Genomic DNA, 16,135 nt, shown 5'->3' on the forward strand with positions numbered 1-16,135 from the left:
AAGAAGAAGGAGGTCGACTCTTCGATAAGGACTTCGAGAGACGCTTGAACCAACGCAATTTCTGGTTTTGACTTTCTTCTGTTGCTTATCCACTTCACGAAATTCAGGAAGATTTTTAGAGAGAAGAACCCAATTTAAAAAAAAGTTTAATATTCGTTCAAAATTTCCTTAATTTTTTTTTTTAATTTTCCACCTTGCCAATCCGTCAGCCACGGTTTTTTCCTTTCCTCCATCAATTTCTTCATCTTTGAAAAAGTAATTAAAAAAGAGATTACACCACTAAAAAGGATATTAACTGGAGTACGTTTTCTGAAATTCGCTGGTCTCTAGGTTTGGAAATAGTGTATTAAAATCACCATAGTAAATTTTCAACTTTGAAATAAAATTTTTTTCAAGTTCTCCCTACTAAAACACTTATTTCACGAAAGTTTACAAATTTAGTATTGATCACATCTTATTGGAAATTTAACGTAGTTTTCAGTGGTATCGACGGATTTGTCGAAAATCATTTAGTTTTGGAATTGTCATTGTTTATTTGAAGCAAGGTCGTGAAATCTTACAAAAGAAGAAAAAGTGGAATAACTCCGAAACTGCCGAGTTAAATTAGGACTTTTTGGTTCCATTTTGAGAGTAAAATCTATTGGTAAAGTCGAACACGCTGTATATTATTATTGTTGTACCAAGGTTTTTTATTTAATTTTTTAATCTTTTTCTAAACAATAAAAAAATAAATCAATTATTATTTGTAAATGAAATATTTTTTAATTTTAATTTCGTGTGTTGTTTTCTACAAGAAGTAGCTTAGAAGGGAATTCCAATTGAGACGGGGAAGATCTAGTCTTTGAAATTTAAGGGTAGTGAGTTTATTTTGCCCATCAGTGAATTTCCTGAAGAGTGAGATCGGAGGGTCGAGGGATGACGTTCTCGTTTTGCCAGGTGAGTCGGACTGGTGGGACATTCCCGTCACAGCTTAGACTCGAGTGACATCGCCTTCAGTCAAGTTCACTTCGGTCTGTCCGTTTGTCGTCATTTTTCTCCCCCTCGTATTTTAGAAAGGAAATACAAAACCGGATAAGAAAATTATAAAACCGTGGAAAGTGGAAACTGTTTGTTCCTCGGCCGGCTAATCGAATTATAGATAGGCGATAAGCTGATAGATGGGTTGGCTGCAGTGCAGAAGTACGACTATCCCTTAACTTTTAGTAGATTGTTTTGTAGTTTCGTGCCCGACATGTCCATCTCCTGAGGCCCGTCCTCGGACTTCGACAAGAGTGAAATTTCCTGGCTTGGAGGCGCATCGCGCTTGTCTTTAGTATTCTTCGGATCGGAGTCGGGGGAGAGGATGGAAGCCGTGCCGAGGCTCCCGATGGTCCACTTCGACCTGAAGACCCCCTTGGATCGACCTTTGGATTTCACCAAAGTGAAGCAGGTAAGCAGCCGGTTTCGGTCTCCGCCTTCTCGGTTACGCCTCCGCTTCAACTTCACGACTGTTTGCAGTACATCAGGGAGTTCTACAACGAAGACCCCGAGTCGTACAACTCTGAGATCAGGAACCTGGAGAGCCTCAGGGCGACCGCCGTCCGACCTGTCAAAGACGTGGCCGGCTGCTCCGTACTCAAAAAATACTTCTGCCAGCTCCACTTTCTCCAGAGCAGATTTCCGATGGGCAAAGAAGGAAAAGCGGCCATCAACTTTTCCTGGTGAGTTACCTTTCAGGTTGGATGTCGCAAGATATGAGGATCCTCCTTTGGTCCGACTGTCAATAACGTCATTCTACGTTTCAAATCAGCATATTCTGCGATATGTGTAGATGTAGATTAGATGTAATATTCGGGGTGTAATATACTGCGCCCTTTAAGAGCTGTTGTAGCCCCCGTACTCTGCCTAAAGCACACCGGTGAGCCCTATTTCATCAAGAAACTTGATTAATAGGCCTGATTTCAGTGGTTGAAGCTCTTCTATGGTCACATTATACATCCCAAAACATTTCCTCCTGCGGGCTAGTGTAGCTCCGCAGTTTGTTAGTAAATGTGTTGGTGTCTCTTCTGCCTCCTTGCAGAATCTGCATGTGCCATCTTCGATTGTTCCAATTTTCTTTAAGTGTCCATTTAATTTGCAGTGTCCTGTTAGGAATCCTGTTAGGATTCACAGTCTGGTCCTGCTTCCTTTGACACATTCTGTGATTTCTTTTCTACCAAAATTGGTCAGAAAATTCTTGGATTGTCTATGTCCAATGAGTGAATTCCATTGTTCCTTCATTTTCTTTTTGTCCTTCTGTCTAAGATATTTGTTAATAGTGTGGATTCCTATGCCACAGAAGGGTTCCACTGCGATATGTGCTGCTCTATCTCAATTATTTCTATTAATTTGTTAGTCAAAGCGTTTAATGAATTTTGTAGAATTCTGTGAGTAGAAGAATCCTTTAGAACAAGCGAATGGACATACACACCCCACCTCAATTATTTCTATTCTACGATTGTCAAGAGAGGCTTCTTCAATAATTTAAGCAAAATTTACTTTTTTTTAATGTATTATTTATGTAAGGTCTTGGTTGAGATGAAAAAGTTAGTGTCACAAACCCAGCCGAAGGTCGTAGGTTCGAATCCCGCTCGTGAACTATCTTTTTCATTTGAACCAAAACCTTACATGAAAAGATTAATCAATTAAAAGGAGAAATATAAAAATTAGTTTAGTCTAAAAATGAAAACCGTTAATTTATTGTTTACCTTACAAAAAAAGAATAAGTAATTTGGTCAATAGACCACTAAACATAATGTATTTTTTTAATGTGTTGATTACAATTTAATAGATTAGCAATTAAACCATCTATTGAGTCAACATCATTAAATTATATTAATTAATTGTACTTTTAATCTAAGGTGATGAAAAACCTTGTATCACAAGTGGGATTCGAACCTAAGACCTTCGGCTCAATACACTTCTGCTCTAACCACTTGAGCTACCACATCTCAACCTACACCCTTTTGAATTTTCTCTCTTTTTGCCATTTTTCAAATATCATGTAATCAGGATTCAATTTTCGGCGATTTATGAAGTGGCCACAGGGAGCTGCTAGTGAATTAAGTACTTCTTCAATTATTATATTAAATAATTACTTCAATCAATTATATATTAATACATTATTTATTAATTTAATTAATATATAAGTTTTATTTAAGGTCTTGGTTGAGATGAAAAAGTTAGTGTTACGAGCGGGATTCGAACCCATGCCCATCGGCTCAATACGCCGCTGGCTCTAACCACTTGAGCTATTGTGATTTCAATCCACTCAGACACCAACTACTCATCTCAACCTTTCAATGACCCAGTGTTCGAATCCTGCTTGTGACACTTGTTTTTTTATCTCTGCCAAGACCTTAAATAAAAATTATATTAATTATAAAAAATTAAATATTAATTAAACTAATAAATAATGTATTAATATATAATTGATTGAAGTAATTAATACTGTTAATAATGACTACTAAACACATATGGATTAATATAATAATTACAGAAGTACTCAATTCACAACAGATCCCACGGCCACTTCACAAATTGAATCCTGATTATATGATATTTGAAAATATGGCAAAAAGAGAGAAAATTCAAAAGGGTGTAGGTTGAGATGTGGTTAGAGCAGAAGGTCATAGGTTCGAATCCCACTTGTGACACAAGGTTTTTCATCTCAACCAAGACCTTAGATAAAAAGTAAAATTAATTAAAATAATTAATATGGTCAATTATAACTCATAAATACATATACATATAGTAAATACATGTATGAATTAATGTAATAATTACAGATTTACTAGCAGCTCCCTGTGGCCACTTTATAATTTGCTGAAAATCAAATCCTAATTACACGATATTTGAAAATATGGTAAAAAGAGGATGGTTAGGGAGCTGGCAAGGCTATGGAGATTCATTTACAACCTGAAGCTGGCCAGTTTTTTAAAAATAAAATTAGCACAATAGTTCTACTCAGGTCGAGGTGCAGAAGGCCTTGTGGCTGCCTCTTTTGTACCTCCTTATCTATACCCATTAATTTTCAGAAATACCACATAGTAATAATACAGTTAGTGTAATTTTATATTAAAATCACGGATAAGCCAGTTTGAAAAACAAAACAAAAACTGCCTTCATTGTGCATGTGTGTGTATGTATATATTTGTTTGTGCAAATGAGTCAATCGATATATCGAGTACACCACGGTCCTCAGTGTGCATGGGACTGATATGACTATTGTCATTAACCTCAATTAAAAAGAAAAACGAAATAAATAAAAAGACATTTTAAAAAGGATAAAAATATGAATATTTATTCACAAAATGGAAATATATGGTTTCAAGCATAATGAAATAAGATCTGCCCATCCCTAGGGCCTTTTTTCCATTTCCTACTTTTTCATTGAGAATGGAGGTGGATTCAACTTTCTGCACAAGTTAGTTTAAATACGTTTTATTGTTCTTGCCTCTGCTTTAAACATTTAAAAATATTTAATGCAAATTTTAATGAAGCCATACAACTTGCGTATGGTCTTAGAGTCACAAGGTAGGTTGGCTTCCCAGAAGCCACAATATTCACGGATATTATTGAGCAGATGAGTTCCAATATTTTCTCCTCTGAGATGGCAACCTTTGACTAACGTTTTACGCAATTTATTTTCAACCACCTAACCTAGAAACAAAATTGCCAAAATACTTTTGTGTACAATTACTTGCTGTTTTTTTTGCACACAATTTATTTATAAATTTGAATACAGGAAAGACGCCTATGGACATTCTGTAACTACGGCTGCAGACATAAAAGTGGAAATGGTCGCAGTATTGTACAACATAGGAGCACTTCACTCTCAGCTGGGTTCGGCTGATGATCGGACATCAGCAGAAGGCCTGAAATTGGCATGTACTCACTTCCAATGTGCAGCCTGGGCATTTCAAGTTCGTCCAAAACCTTTTCTAGTCCCATATGAAAATTTGACATGTATAAATTAAATTAAATTGTATTTTTAGCATTTGAAAGACAGTTATCCTCAACCGGCTGGTATGGAACTGTCACCTGACGTTATGCAGTTTAAGTACCATCTGTGCCTCGCTCAAGCCCAGGAGTGCATTCTTGAGAAGAGTATGACAGATAATAGAAAAGCTACTATAAATGGTTGGTAATATTTTGTGCATTTATTTTTGTTTGTAATTTGTTTTGTTTATTTTAGCAAAAGTTGCCACGCAGATAGTCGATTATTACAATTTGGCTTTAAATGCACTTCTCCAGCCCCCTGCTCAGGACGATCCAGCCATCCAGGACATAGTGGGCTCCAAAGTCTTTAAAAATTGGAAAAAATATATGAAGTTCAAAGTGGCGTATTACTGCAGCATATCACTCTTATATCAAGGAATGCAGTCCGAAGAACAGCAGAAGATGGGGGAGCGGGTCGCCTATTTTCAGGGTGCTCTCAACAAGCTTATGGAAGCTATTAAGCTCTCTAAAGGGCTTGATCAATCTGAGGCTGTCATGGAGACACTCGTCTTTACTAGAGATGTCGTCGAAGGAAAGAGAAAAGCAGCTAAAAATGAAAATGAGTTTATATACCATGAGGAAGTTCCTGAGTTGGACTCCTTGCCGAATGTGAAAGGAGCGTCTTTAGTTAAAGGAATTCCATTCAGTGTTAATGATCAGGAAATTTCTGGTACAGATATCTTTTCTAGGCTGGTACCTATGAGAGCCCATGAAGCTTCTTCTCTTTATAGGTATGCACATTACATTATGCTCGTAATTTCATGATTATCGGATGCCTGTTTGCAATTTCAGCGAAGAGAAAGCTAAATTATTAAGAAGAATCAGTTCGCTCATAGATTCTAAAGATGAAGAAATTGTCAGTTTTATGTCTTGCCTGCAGCTGGAGTATTTGAAATCACATTTGGAGTCTACTAATCTCCCTCAAGTAATTATTTTTTGGTATCTAAAATTGTTATATTATTAATCGTTTATAATTAATTAGGAAGTGGTGGATCGTTGTGCTGCTCTCAGTGCCATGCCTGACGCCATTCCAAACTTAATGGCAGCCATGGACAAGCTGAACGAAGCTTATCAACACATTGATGGAATGCTTAAAGAAATAAATGAGCTGATTAAGGTAAAGTATTGAAATCATACATCCTAACAAAACATATACAGTTAAATCCCAATGTATCGTATCCTCAAGGGGACGAAGGATAAGTACGATAAATCAAAATTAATTAAGGTTTTTAGTTGAGATGAAAAAAAGTTAATGGCACGAGCGGGATTCGAACCCACGATCTTCGGCTAGATATGCCGCTGCTCTACCACTTGAGCTATCGTGACCTCGATCCACTCAGACATCAACTTCCTATCTCAACCCCACCTTATGAGTTTTCCCTTCTTTTTGCCATTTTTCAATGGTAGAGCAGTGGCGTATCTAGATGAAGATCATGGGTTCGAATCCCGCTCGTGCCATTAACTTTTTTTCATCTCAACTAAAAACCTTAATTAATTGTACTGTATTAATTGGTCAAGCGGACCACGAAATTAGTGAATTTAATAAATCAAAATGTTCACTATATTGAGATTATGGTATATCGTGGGTAAAAAATGAAAAATACGCTATATAGAAAGTTTTGATTTTTTTAGTGTATTACAATATATGTATGTTTGTAAATAAAGTTTTTACTTTTTTATATGTATGTATATGTTATTTTTATAAATTATACAATGATCAATATAAAAAATGATGTACACGATTGATCATTTTATTGACTATTTAGGACTGATATTCGGAATTTCTTCTTTTGTTCTTTATCTTCCTCAACAACCACTTAGTCTGTTTCAGTTAAAATTTTATCGTCATTAAGCATTACAACAATTGCAACGTCATCATCAGAATTAACGAAGTCCTGAAAAGTGGCGGGATTTTCTCCATTTTATGATAATAGATGTCATACGATCGGGCCTTGAATTCATTTTCCGGTTCCACAGCGGATATAACTTCCTTTAGGAAACCACAAGTTCTTAAACAATTTTTTATATGTGGGGCTCACTGGAGAGATGTGATAGGTGTTGCAACATGAAATGATCTTTCATCGCCTGATACGACTTAATAAAAAAGAGAAAATATTGGTTACACCATTATAATGTTAACAATATTTTCAGCTTCAACTTTTCTGAAATTTGTGAAGAATTTTTTTTTTAATTTTTACATTGTGTTTGAATAATGTTTTAATAATATTGGTTTTCTTTACTATCCTTCCAACCTACTAAAAGTAATTTGTAACAAATGGTGCGTCGAAAAGTGACTCGCCTATTTTTTGGTACAAGACTAACAAAATAAAATGTGCTGAGTCATAATTACACGCACCAACGTTGATTTCCCTATGGTGTGCTGAAAATTGACTCACTTTCTTTTACTAACGTATTAATCAAAGGAAATAAGCCTCGAGTCAAATTTAAACGCACCCGTGTTGATTTTCCAATGGTGCGTCAAAAAATAACATATAACAACGTATATGTTAATAATAAAACTTGAGACAACATAACATTGGGGTCGTAACTCAAGAGTTCAGAGAAAGGACTTTCAGACTTCTTTGCTGCAAATATATTAGGTTCTTGCTTCATACCATTCACTTACTTGATTTTTCCCGAATATTCAACAACTTTTTCCCCATAGCACGGAAATATGCTAATTTTAACTTATATTTAAGTGGTTGACCCCTCTAGAAGTGATCATCTTTCAGAATTATGAAATAAGACAGCTCACTATTGTGATAAGATGTTATTAATACTTGTTTTAGGAAGAAGAAATAGCAGAAAAAGAATACCAAAGTATAATGGGTTCTAGACCACCTTCGATAGTTGCTACTGATTTGACCAGAGAAGCAAACAAATATACAGAGGCACATAAAAAGGCAGCTGAATCAAACGATACTTTACACAAAGCAATGACACAGCACATTGAAAATATGCGTGTCCTTCAAAAACCTTTGTCTGAAATCCAATCTGGACTTCCTAATTTATCACCTTTGAATTGTAAGTGGTTTAATAAAGAATTGTCGAACAATTTAAAAAATTTGTAATATTTTCAGTGCACGAAGATCAGAGTTTAAATGAAGTCATTACATTGGTAAATAAAGTGAACGAAATGAGAAAACAACGTGCTATGCTGGCAAGCCAGTTACGTGAATCGGTATGTAGTGATGACATAACTGGGCAATTAATAACAAGGGCAGATGAAAAATTGGAAGACATCTTTAGTAAAGAAATGCAGAAACATGATAAATATGTATGGTTTTATTTTTTTTGTGATCATTTATTTTTCCAACGAATTTTCTGTTGCAATGATTTTATCTTGTAGGTTATGTTTATTGAGCAGAATCTTGCCGCTCAGGAAAATATCATTCGAGCTTTAACCGATGCTTATGCTAAATATGCACCAACAAGAAAAGCGACGACAGAAATAATGCGACAGAGGGATACCATGTTGACAGCATTAATATCCTCTTATGATGCTTATGAAGATCTCCTTGCTAAATCCAGCAAAGGTCAAGATTTTTATCGAAAGCTGGAAACAAATCTGACAAAACTGCTTCAGAGGGTTAAAGGGACCTGCAAGGTGCAGCAGGAAGAGAGAGATTCAATTTTGGAACAGAACAGCAAAAAGGCATTGAAAATTGCTGAGGCCGCTACCGCATCGACTGAATCAGTTTCAAAATTGAAGTATTACCTTCAGAATAAAGAGACCACCATCCCTACATCACCGTATTACTCTCCGATTACAACAAGTGCTGAATCGAATAAAACCTGGCTTCCTGGTGTCCGACCGGCCCCTGTCGGTTCTGAAGGGAATTCAAGTTTATCCAAACCAGCTGACCCAACACAAGTTGCATCAGTTTATAACTCACAGTCGTATTACAATTCTTATCCACCCAGTGCCTTGTACCAGTATCATATGGATGCCAGCAAGGCTTATGCAAATCCAAGTGCTTATTATTATCAAACATTATATGCGCAAAATTCAGCTCTAAAATCATTGCAATACCCTTCAATGCCAGACGGTTCACAGAGCCAGGAAGAACCGTATGACAGCTATAAACAAAACACTTATAACTATAATGTTCCAGTTAACACTGCAGCATACAGAACAGATCATGATTATTCAGCACCTGCCCCGTCGTCGGGCTACTCGTCGTCTTCTTCGTCTACCCCAAAACACATTCCACCTCAACAAACACCGCAAGAACAATATTCTCAGCAGGGTTATCCCACAACTGCAGTGGTCCAACAGACATTCCCGGCAGATGCCCCTGCTACATCCCAACCAAATTATTCACTCGGCATTTCTCAGCAAGCCTCTCCTGTTACTACCACGTCTACAACACATCAGCAACCTTATACGAGCGGAGTGTCACAGCCTTACCCTGGCCAAGTTACTTCTCCTGTCATGCCCCAGCAGAATTATTCAGATGGCACTTCACAACAGACCTACACAGGGCAGGTTTCGTCATCTCTTCAGCTGCAAAATTACTCGGGCAGCCCCTCACAACCTGCCTATCAAGGCACAACCGGCACTTTTACTGCAGGTGCAATGCAACAAACATACACAGTTCCATCATCACCTGCTATCCCTCCCCAGAATTACTCCATTGGTACATCACAGCAGAATTACTCAGTGCCTGTTACATCCCCCTCTACACAGCAAAATTACTCTGTTGGCGTATCCCAGTCAACTTACACAGTACCCGTTACATCTACTGTACAACAGAATTACACTGTTGGCGGGTCACAGGCCTACCAAGGGATAGTATCCGCTACCCCTCAGCAAAATTACTCCCCTTTAAATTACTCTCAGAGCCAGTCATTACCATCTCAGAATTATATGACTGCTACCCAAAACCAAACAGTATCGTCCACATCACAACCTTCGGCATCACCTATACATTCCAACTTAGACTCTGCAACAAACAAATATACCCAGCCTTACAATCCGACCACAAATGCTTATACTCCTACAACCAGCACGGATGGTCAAAACTACAGTGCAAATTATTCTCATACGGCTTCTGCTAACTTCAGCACTACCTATCCTTCTTATACTGGTTACAACAATTATTTTACTTCTACTGCGGGAGCACCACAAGAATGGTCACACCAAATTGATGAACAACAGAAATCACAACAGTCGGGGTATTACAAAGCTTATGAAACGAGCAGTACTGGCCAACCATATTCAGGTTACAGCTATACAAACACTTACCCACAGGCTCAGTTTCAGCAAACTCCAGGAACTGATACGTCATATTATTCTCGAGCTGGAAATAAAAATACAGTCGATTCAACAGTTTCCCCGACTTATGGGTCGTCGAATGAAGCAAACTCTGAATTATCTCAGGCGAACATGGCAAACTATTACTCACAACCTTATGGATATCAATTTTATGACAACTCGTGGACATCAGATTTTCAGAATCAAAATGCAAATCCAAGTGTCGCAAGACAAAACAGTGTGACTTACATGCAGTCAAACGTGAAGAATAATCTCACTGTGACTTACAGTCAACAGCAGCATTCATCCAACAAAGAAGCGTCAAATGTTGATCTTCTAGCTGGATTGGACTTCAACGTGTCTGATGCTCCTCTTCTGCCGACACAACCGGTTGACAAAAATGCAGTGGACAAGACCCAGGATCAGCTTAAAAATTTATCCATAAGTGGAAACTCGCAGACACAATCTTCAAAATTGGCAGTCAATAACAATAATCTAAAGGTATAACAATTATCAGTTCTCAGTCTTTTGACTCCAATGTGAAATTTTAAACAATATTAAAATTTATTTAAGGGCATTATATTTATTTATTCAAACCAATCCCTGTTTAACTAAAATTGCCCAGTCCTTCCATGAGTAAACAGTTTTCTGAAAGTTGTTTTTTTTTCTCAAAAATTCAGAGTTTCGACCAGTCGCCTGCCAAGCCAGAACTGGTCGAAAGGCCTTCACCGAGCAAAACACCTATCAAAGATCCATTTTCTGATCCTGATTCTCTGGCACAGTTCGTGCAAGAAGTAGAAAAGTTTGAGAAGTTTGTAGAGGGTTTGAACAGTAAAACGTTAAACGGACCGACAGCCCTCGATTTAAAATGGAACGAACTTCAAGATATTCAGGTAGATACATGTTTTATTTTAATTATGTTAACATTGCAATTTGGCTCCATTCAAGCATGCATCTGCATCATCTCACTTTAACATAACAAAATCTAATTCCTAGTGTCATTTATGAATGTTTTGTGTACTTGCTTAAATAAGGACTGTACTAAATCTTCAGTTAGTTAAGATTTTGTTGATAGGGTCTGATTTATTAATCTATTAAGGAATATCTTAAATTTTATGGAAATCATTCAAAAACTGCATACCTAATTTTTTTAAAATATTAATTTTATGTAATTATGTTAGGTTCGAACCCAGGACCGATGTTCATTGTCAGATGTCAATGTCTAAACTGTTGCAGTTACTCATGCCCCCCCCCCCCACAACTGTTTGTAATATGATAAAAAATAAACAACCCTAATGAGGCATTGAGTGTAGTAGTATTTACATATTTATGATTGTGTGCATGATCATCCATAAAAAATTATGCATATCTTGTAAGCAGTAGATGTGTATCATTTTGTTTCAAATGACAACAAGTCAATTCCAGCCTTTTAAGATTGTGTGAATTTTAATTTCTTATTAAAGCATTAATTAAATTAATTTCTTATTCTAACAAACATTACTACATGATTTTTAAGATGATTGCATTATCATTATTTGTAGATTTGGGTCCTATATTAATTTTTATATAAAGAAGTTTGTTACCTCAACCTTTTTTTTGTATAAAAATTACCTACAAAATAACCATATTCTGGAAAGTCAACTTTTTTAAAATCAATTGATTATTCTTTTTATGAAAGGTCTTTGGTTGAGATGAAAAAGTTATTGGCACGAGCAGGTTTTGAACCTACGACCTTCGGCTCAATATGATGCTCTTCTCAACTCCACATTTCCACCTCCAACCTTTTCAATTTTCCCCCTTTTTGTCATTTTTTAATTATTTTTTTTACCGTTTACATTTTATGTTGATATTTCAAATATTTTATTATGCAAACATAAAAAAATTTTTTTTTTTTAAATCCATCCCTAACCTTTACTTTGTGCATTAGGAAAAAGATTCACATAAGTTAAGCATATCAGTTGCAAGATGTTACCCTATGAAGAATAGATTTGCTGATATTTTACCATTCGACAGTACCAGAGTTGAGCTCCCATCTACCAAAGATGACTACATCAATGCGTCTTTTATTAAGGTTTGTGTTTACATAAAATTTATATATATTTGTACTGTAAATATTATGAATTACAGGAATTAGGTTTAGGATGTCCAAATTTTATTATGACACAGTCACCTTTACCATCCACTTATGCCGATTTTTGGTGTATGGTGTTGGAACAGCACGTCGAACTTGTGGTTTGCCTCGTCGCCGAATGCCAGGTAGGTTTATCATTGGATTAAATTTTAAATTGTTATAAGGCGTGAGGTGATGAACCTGGGTCTTATCGCCTCCGATCATACCAGACAGAGACATTTCAGTATTTCGCCGAATCGAAAAGCAAGCAAAATGCTGTAATGGCTCTGTTAGACCAAACCTGTGGGAATAAGAACGCAAATTTAAATTATAATTGTATTAAACATAGATGAACGGTGAAATTTACTGGCCTGTCAGCAAAACCGAATACTTAATGTTTGGTAAAGTGAAAGTAACTCTACAGAGTAGTAATGTCCGAACTCATTGGGTAGAAAGAATATTTTCTGTGTCAGATGGAAAAACCTCAATAGTTGTTATGCATTTAGAATTCACGGCCTGGCCTCATAAGTAAGTGTTCAATCTAGATATAAATTTTTTTTTGCCAAATTGTTAAAACTTATTTTTTCCCAGTTGGCTTCCCGAATCGCCAGGGCCTCTCCTCAACCTCGTGAACGAGGCCCATAGTGTCTGGTCGCAGCAGCGCGGCTGTGGACCGATTGTGGTACACTGTCAGTCCGGCGTGGGACGTTCTGGAGTTTTCGTTTTTATCGCATTGTGTATGTCGGAACTCAGACTTCCACCGATCCATCTACCTGATACTATTGGCTTGATAGCAAAAATTGGAAAACTGCGGAAAAACCCGTTGAGAGATAGGCAACACCTACAGTTGGCCTACCAATGCCTTTTATACTATGCTCAAGATTTATTAATGAAGAGTAAGCAGATGCTTATATCGTTAATTTTATGACTTAAACACTCTATCCACAATTTGAAAATGTTTTAGGAGGAATTTTGGCGAGCAGATCAACATTTGAAGAAAAACGTACAAAACCAAAATCTCATACTAGACACCCTTCTGAAGATTTCTTGCTGAACACAATAAAAGATCAGGAAAGGCGGCAATCAGGTATCAATTAATTAATTACTCATGACACCAAAATATTTAATACAGTGGATGATTAATAAAAAAAGTTTTTATTCTGTCATAAATATTCCTATATGAGAAGGACATTTTATCGAACTACCCGATTAACTTATGATTGTTATTGGTAATACACTGCTGGAGAAAATAAATGCACCACCCTTAAATTTTAATCTATTTAGGTTTCTTCAATTTTGCATACCATAGATAGGTTTGCTTGTCAAAATTAAGACATTTAAAAAGAAAATGTTTCTTGCCTAATTCTAAAAAGAGAATTATTGAGTAAAGAAAAAATAATCTTTTTTGTCTCCTTTCATGAGTACTTCCACCTCTGGCACGAATCACGCCCGTTAAATGCTTTTGCATTCCTCGGAAAAGATTGTTGATATAATCCTGAAGAATTCTTTCCCGTTTATCAAGAACAGCCTTTTCCAACTCTTTTAAGTCATTAAGACCTGGGCTTCGCTGTCGTACTTATCGCTCAAGTTGGTCCCAGAAGTGTTCGATTGGGTTCAAATCCGGATTTCGAGCTGGCCACACCAAGCACTCAATTCCAACCTTATTCAAGTAGTCAGCCACAATATGTGCTCTAAGGGTCTATGGGGCCTGGCATTGTTAAAAATCTCTCACCGATGTGGGGGAAACTATCGGGTTGTCCGGAAAATAATGCAGGATTTTAAGTTTTCATTAAAAAAAATCTATATAAAATATTCTGTTTACGTTTACAGGATTACTCATTTGTATGAATGTCANCTTTTTTTTTGTTTAATACCAAAATCCTGCATTATTTTCCGGACAACCCAATACATGTTTTGTAGGTACCTCTGTGAAGTTAGAGAATTCCTCGCCCAACAACTAATTCGGTGCAGGCGTCAAAAGAAATGCCACCCTAGAACATCATGACCCACCATGGAATGCCTGAGGAGCCATAGCTATAGGGAGTGTCTCCAAATGAATTTAAGCCCATCTGAAGATTTGAGGCCAACTCTCACCTCATCTGTAAAGACAAATCCTCCCCATTTTCTGAGCTGTGGTAAGAAGAGGTCCACGAGCTGAGTGCTGGGCCCTGAAGTTATTTTCATTGAGCCCTCTTCTTACACTCCTGGAGGACATCGAAACATTTTGGACTTGTTTTAACAGATTTCTTTTCTCATTTCCCGCAATGCTGTGGTTTTGTAGAGCCTGGTGATGGATGAATCTTTCATCTCTCTCGTCTTTAGACCTTGGTTGACCCTGTCCTGGCCGTTTAATTTGACGCTTTTCTCTGAATTGCTGAACAACCCTTCCATCTAATAATGTTATGGCCCTGACCCTGTCATATTAACTTATTTTACTACGATAGCTCCTAATTACCTAATGTAGAAAAGTAATGGATTTAATTTCATTTAACTTGTTTTTTTGTTTTTTTCAGATGCAAGCAGTACAAGTAGTAGCTCGAAGCCAAATGAAAATGACCCTTTAAGTCAGATTGATCCATTATGGCCCATCAAGCGATACTCATAACTTTATTTCAATCAAAAGGATTTCCATTCAAAAACTGCATTATTCCTGGGCTCTTGCGGTACTGTGAGTACATTTGGAGAGTGTAATCTCACAGTATTTAAATTTTGAGATAAAGGGGAAACTCAAATATTGAACTGATTAAAAGAAAAAAACATTGCTAATTTTTTTAAAAGATAAATATTTTTAACTTATTCGATAAGAAGCGCTTTGTAAATACCCGGAGTAAGTTATTATCAAGGGCAATTTATTTTTGTATTGAGTAATTATTTAATGGGGGGGGGGAGAAAATATTTGTGACTGAAAAAGGCAATTTTGTTTTTTTAGCCTTAAATGGAAAGTTTTATCCAAAGTGTCAAAGTCTACATAATAAAAATAAATTAAACATCCTTATTTTAGTGTATTGCTTTTATTTTAGCTTAATTCCTATGCAGTAATATCAATTTATCAAGAAGTAAACTGTACTATACAAATGTTATTGTTAAAAATATTAAGTATTATTTAATCCTTAATTTGTAAAACTTTTAAGTAAATGTGATATTACCATACAGTTTTGAAATAAAATGAAAAAATACAAACTTTTTTTTGAACTGTTTTACCTGCCGCTTTGGACTACTGTACCAATGATTATCAAGAACTTCACATGTGTGGACATTAAACTAACACTTTATTAGACAATTAGAACATGGATGATTAGAAGGATTTGAACATCTCAACAACTTCCAACATTCAAAGCCCTCAGAACCATTCAGAAACAAAATTAATTATAATTACAATTAATTAAGGTTTTTAGTTGAGATAAAAAAGTCAATGGCACGAGCGGGATTCGAACCCACGATCTTCGGCCGCTGCTCTACCACCTGAGCTATCGTGACCTTGATCCACGAGAATTCTTCGTGGCCATTTCATTTGTTGCCGAGAATCAAATAGATTAAAAGACATTTGAAAAATGGCAAAAAGGAGGGAAAATTCAAAAAGACGGGGTTGAGATGGGAAGTTGGTGTCCGAGTGGATCGAATTTGTAAGATATTAATTGGTCAAGCGGACCACGAAATTAGGTGAAATTAATAATAATATCGACTTCTTTAACCACTCTCTCTTGACCAGTTCCGAAATTCTTTAAAACCTACCTCTACTCGCCTTTCCT

The 16,135-nt window shown here is 36.4% G+C and overlaps 1 protein-coding gene across 1 annotated transcript; it reads left to right on the forward strand.

Moving 5' to 3' along the window:
- The first annotated feature begins 1,251 nt into the window (after positions 1-1,251).
- LOC106668781 (tyrosine-protein phosphatase non-receptor type 23) lies at positions 1,252-15,509 on the forward strand. Its single transcript, XM_014397869.2, has 17 exons — positions 1,252-1,429; positions 1,498-1,700; positions 4,766-4,943; positions 5,016-5,160; positions 5,216-5,750; positions 5,812-5,944; positions 6,002-6,136; positions 7,809-8,043; positions 8,100-8,296; positions 8,369-10,777; positions 10,957-11,169; positions 12,204-12,347; positions 12,404-12,532; positions 12,736-12,914; positions 12,978-13,282; positions 13,351-13,473; positions 14,900-15,509. Exons 1-17 carry the CDS (start codon positions 1,343-1,345, stop codon positions 14,989-14,991), a joined length of 5,442 nt encoding a protein of 1,813 aa, XP_014253355.1. The 5' UTR covers positions 1,252-1,342; the 3' UTR covers positions 14,992-15,509.
- The last annotated feature ends 626 nt before the right edge of the window (positions 15,510-16,135 follow it).

The sequence above is a fragment of the Cimex lectularius genome, unplaced genomic scaffold (genome assembly GCF_000648675.2).
Source record: "Cimex lectularius strain Harlan isolate CLEC.00 unplaced genomic scaffold, Clec_2.1 scaffold25, whole genome shotgun sequence".
NCBI classification, from domain to species: domain Eukaryota; kingdom Metazoa; phylum Arthropoda; class Insecta; order Hemiptera; family Cimicidae; genus Cimex; species Cimex lectularius.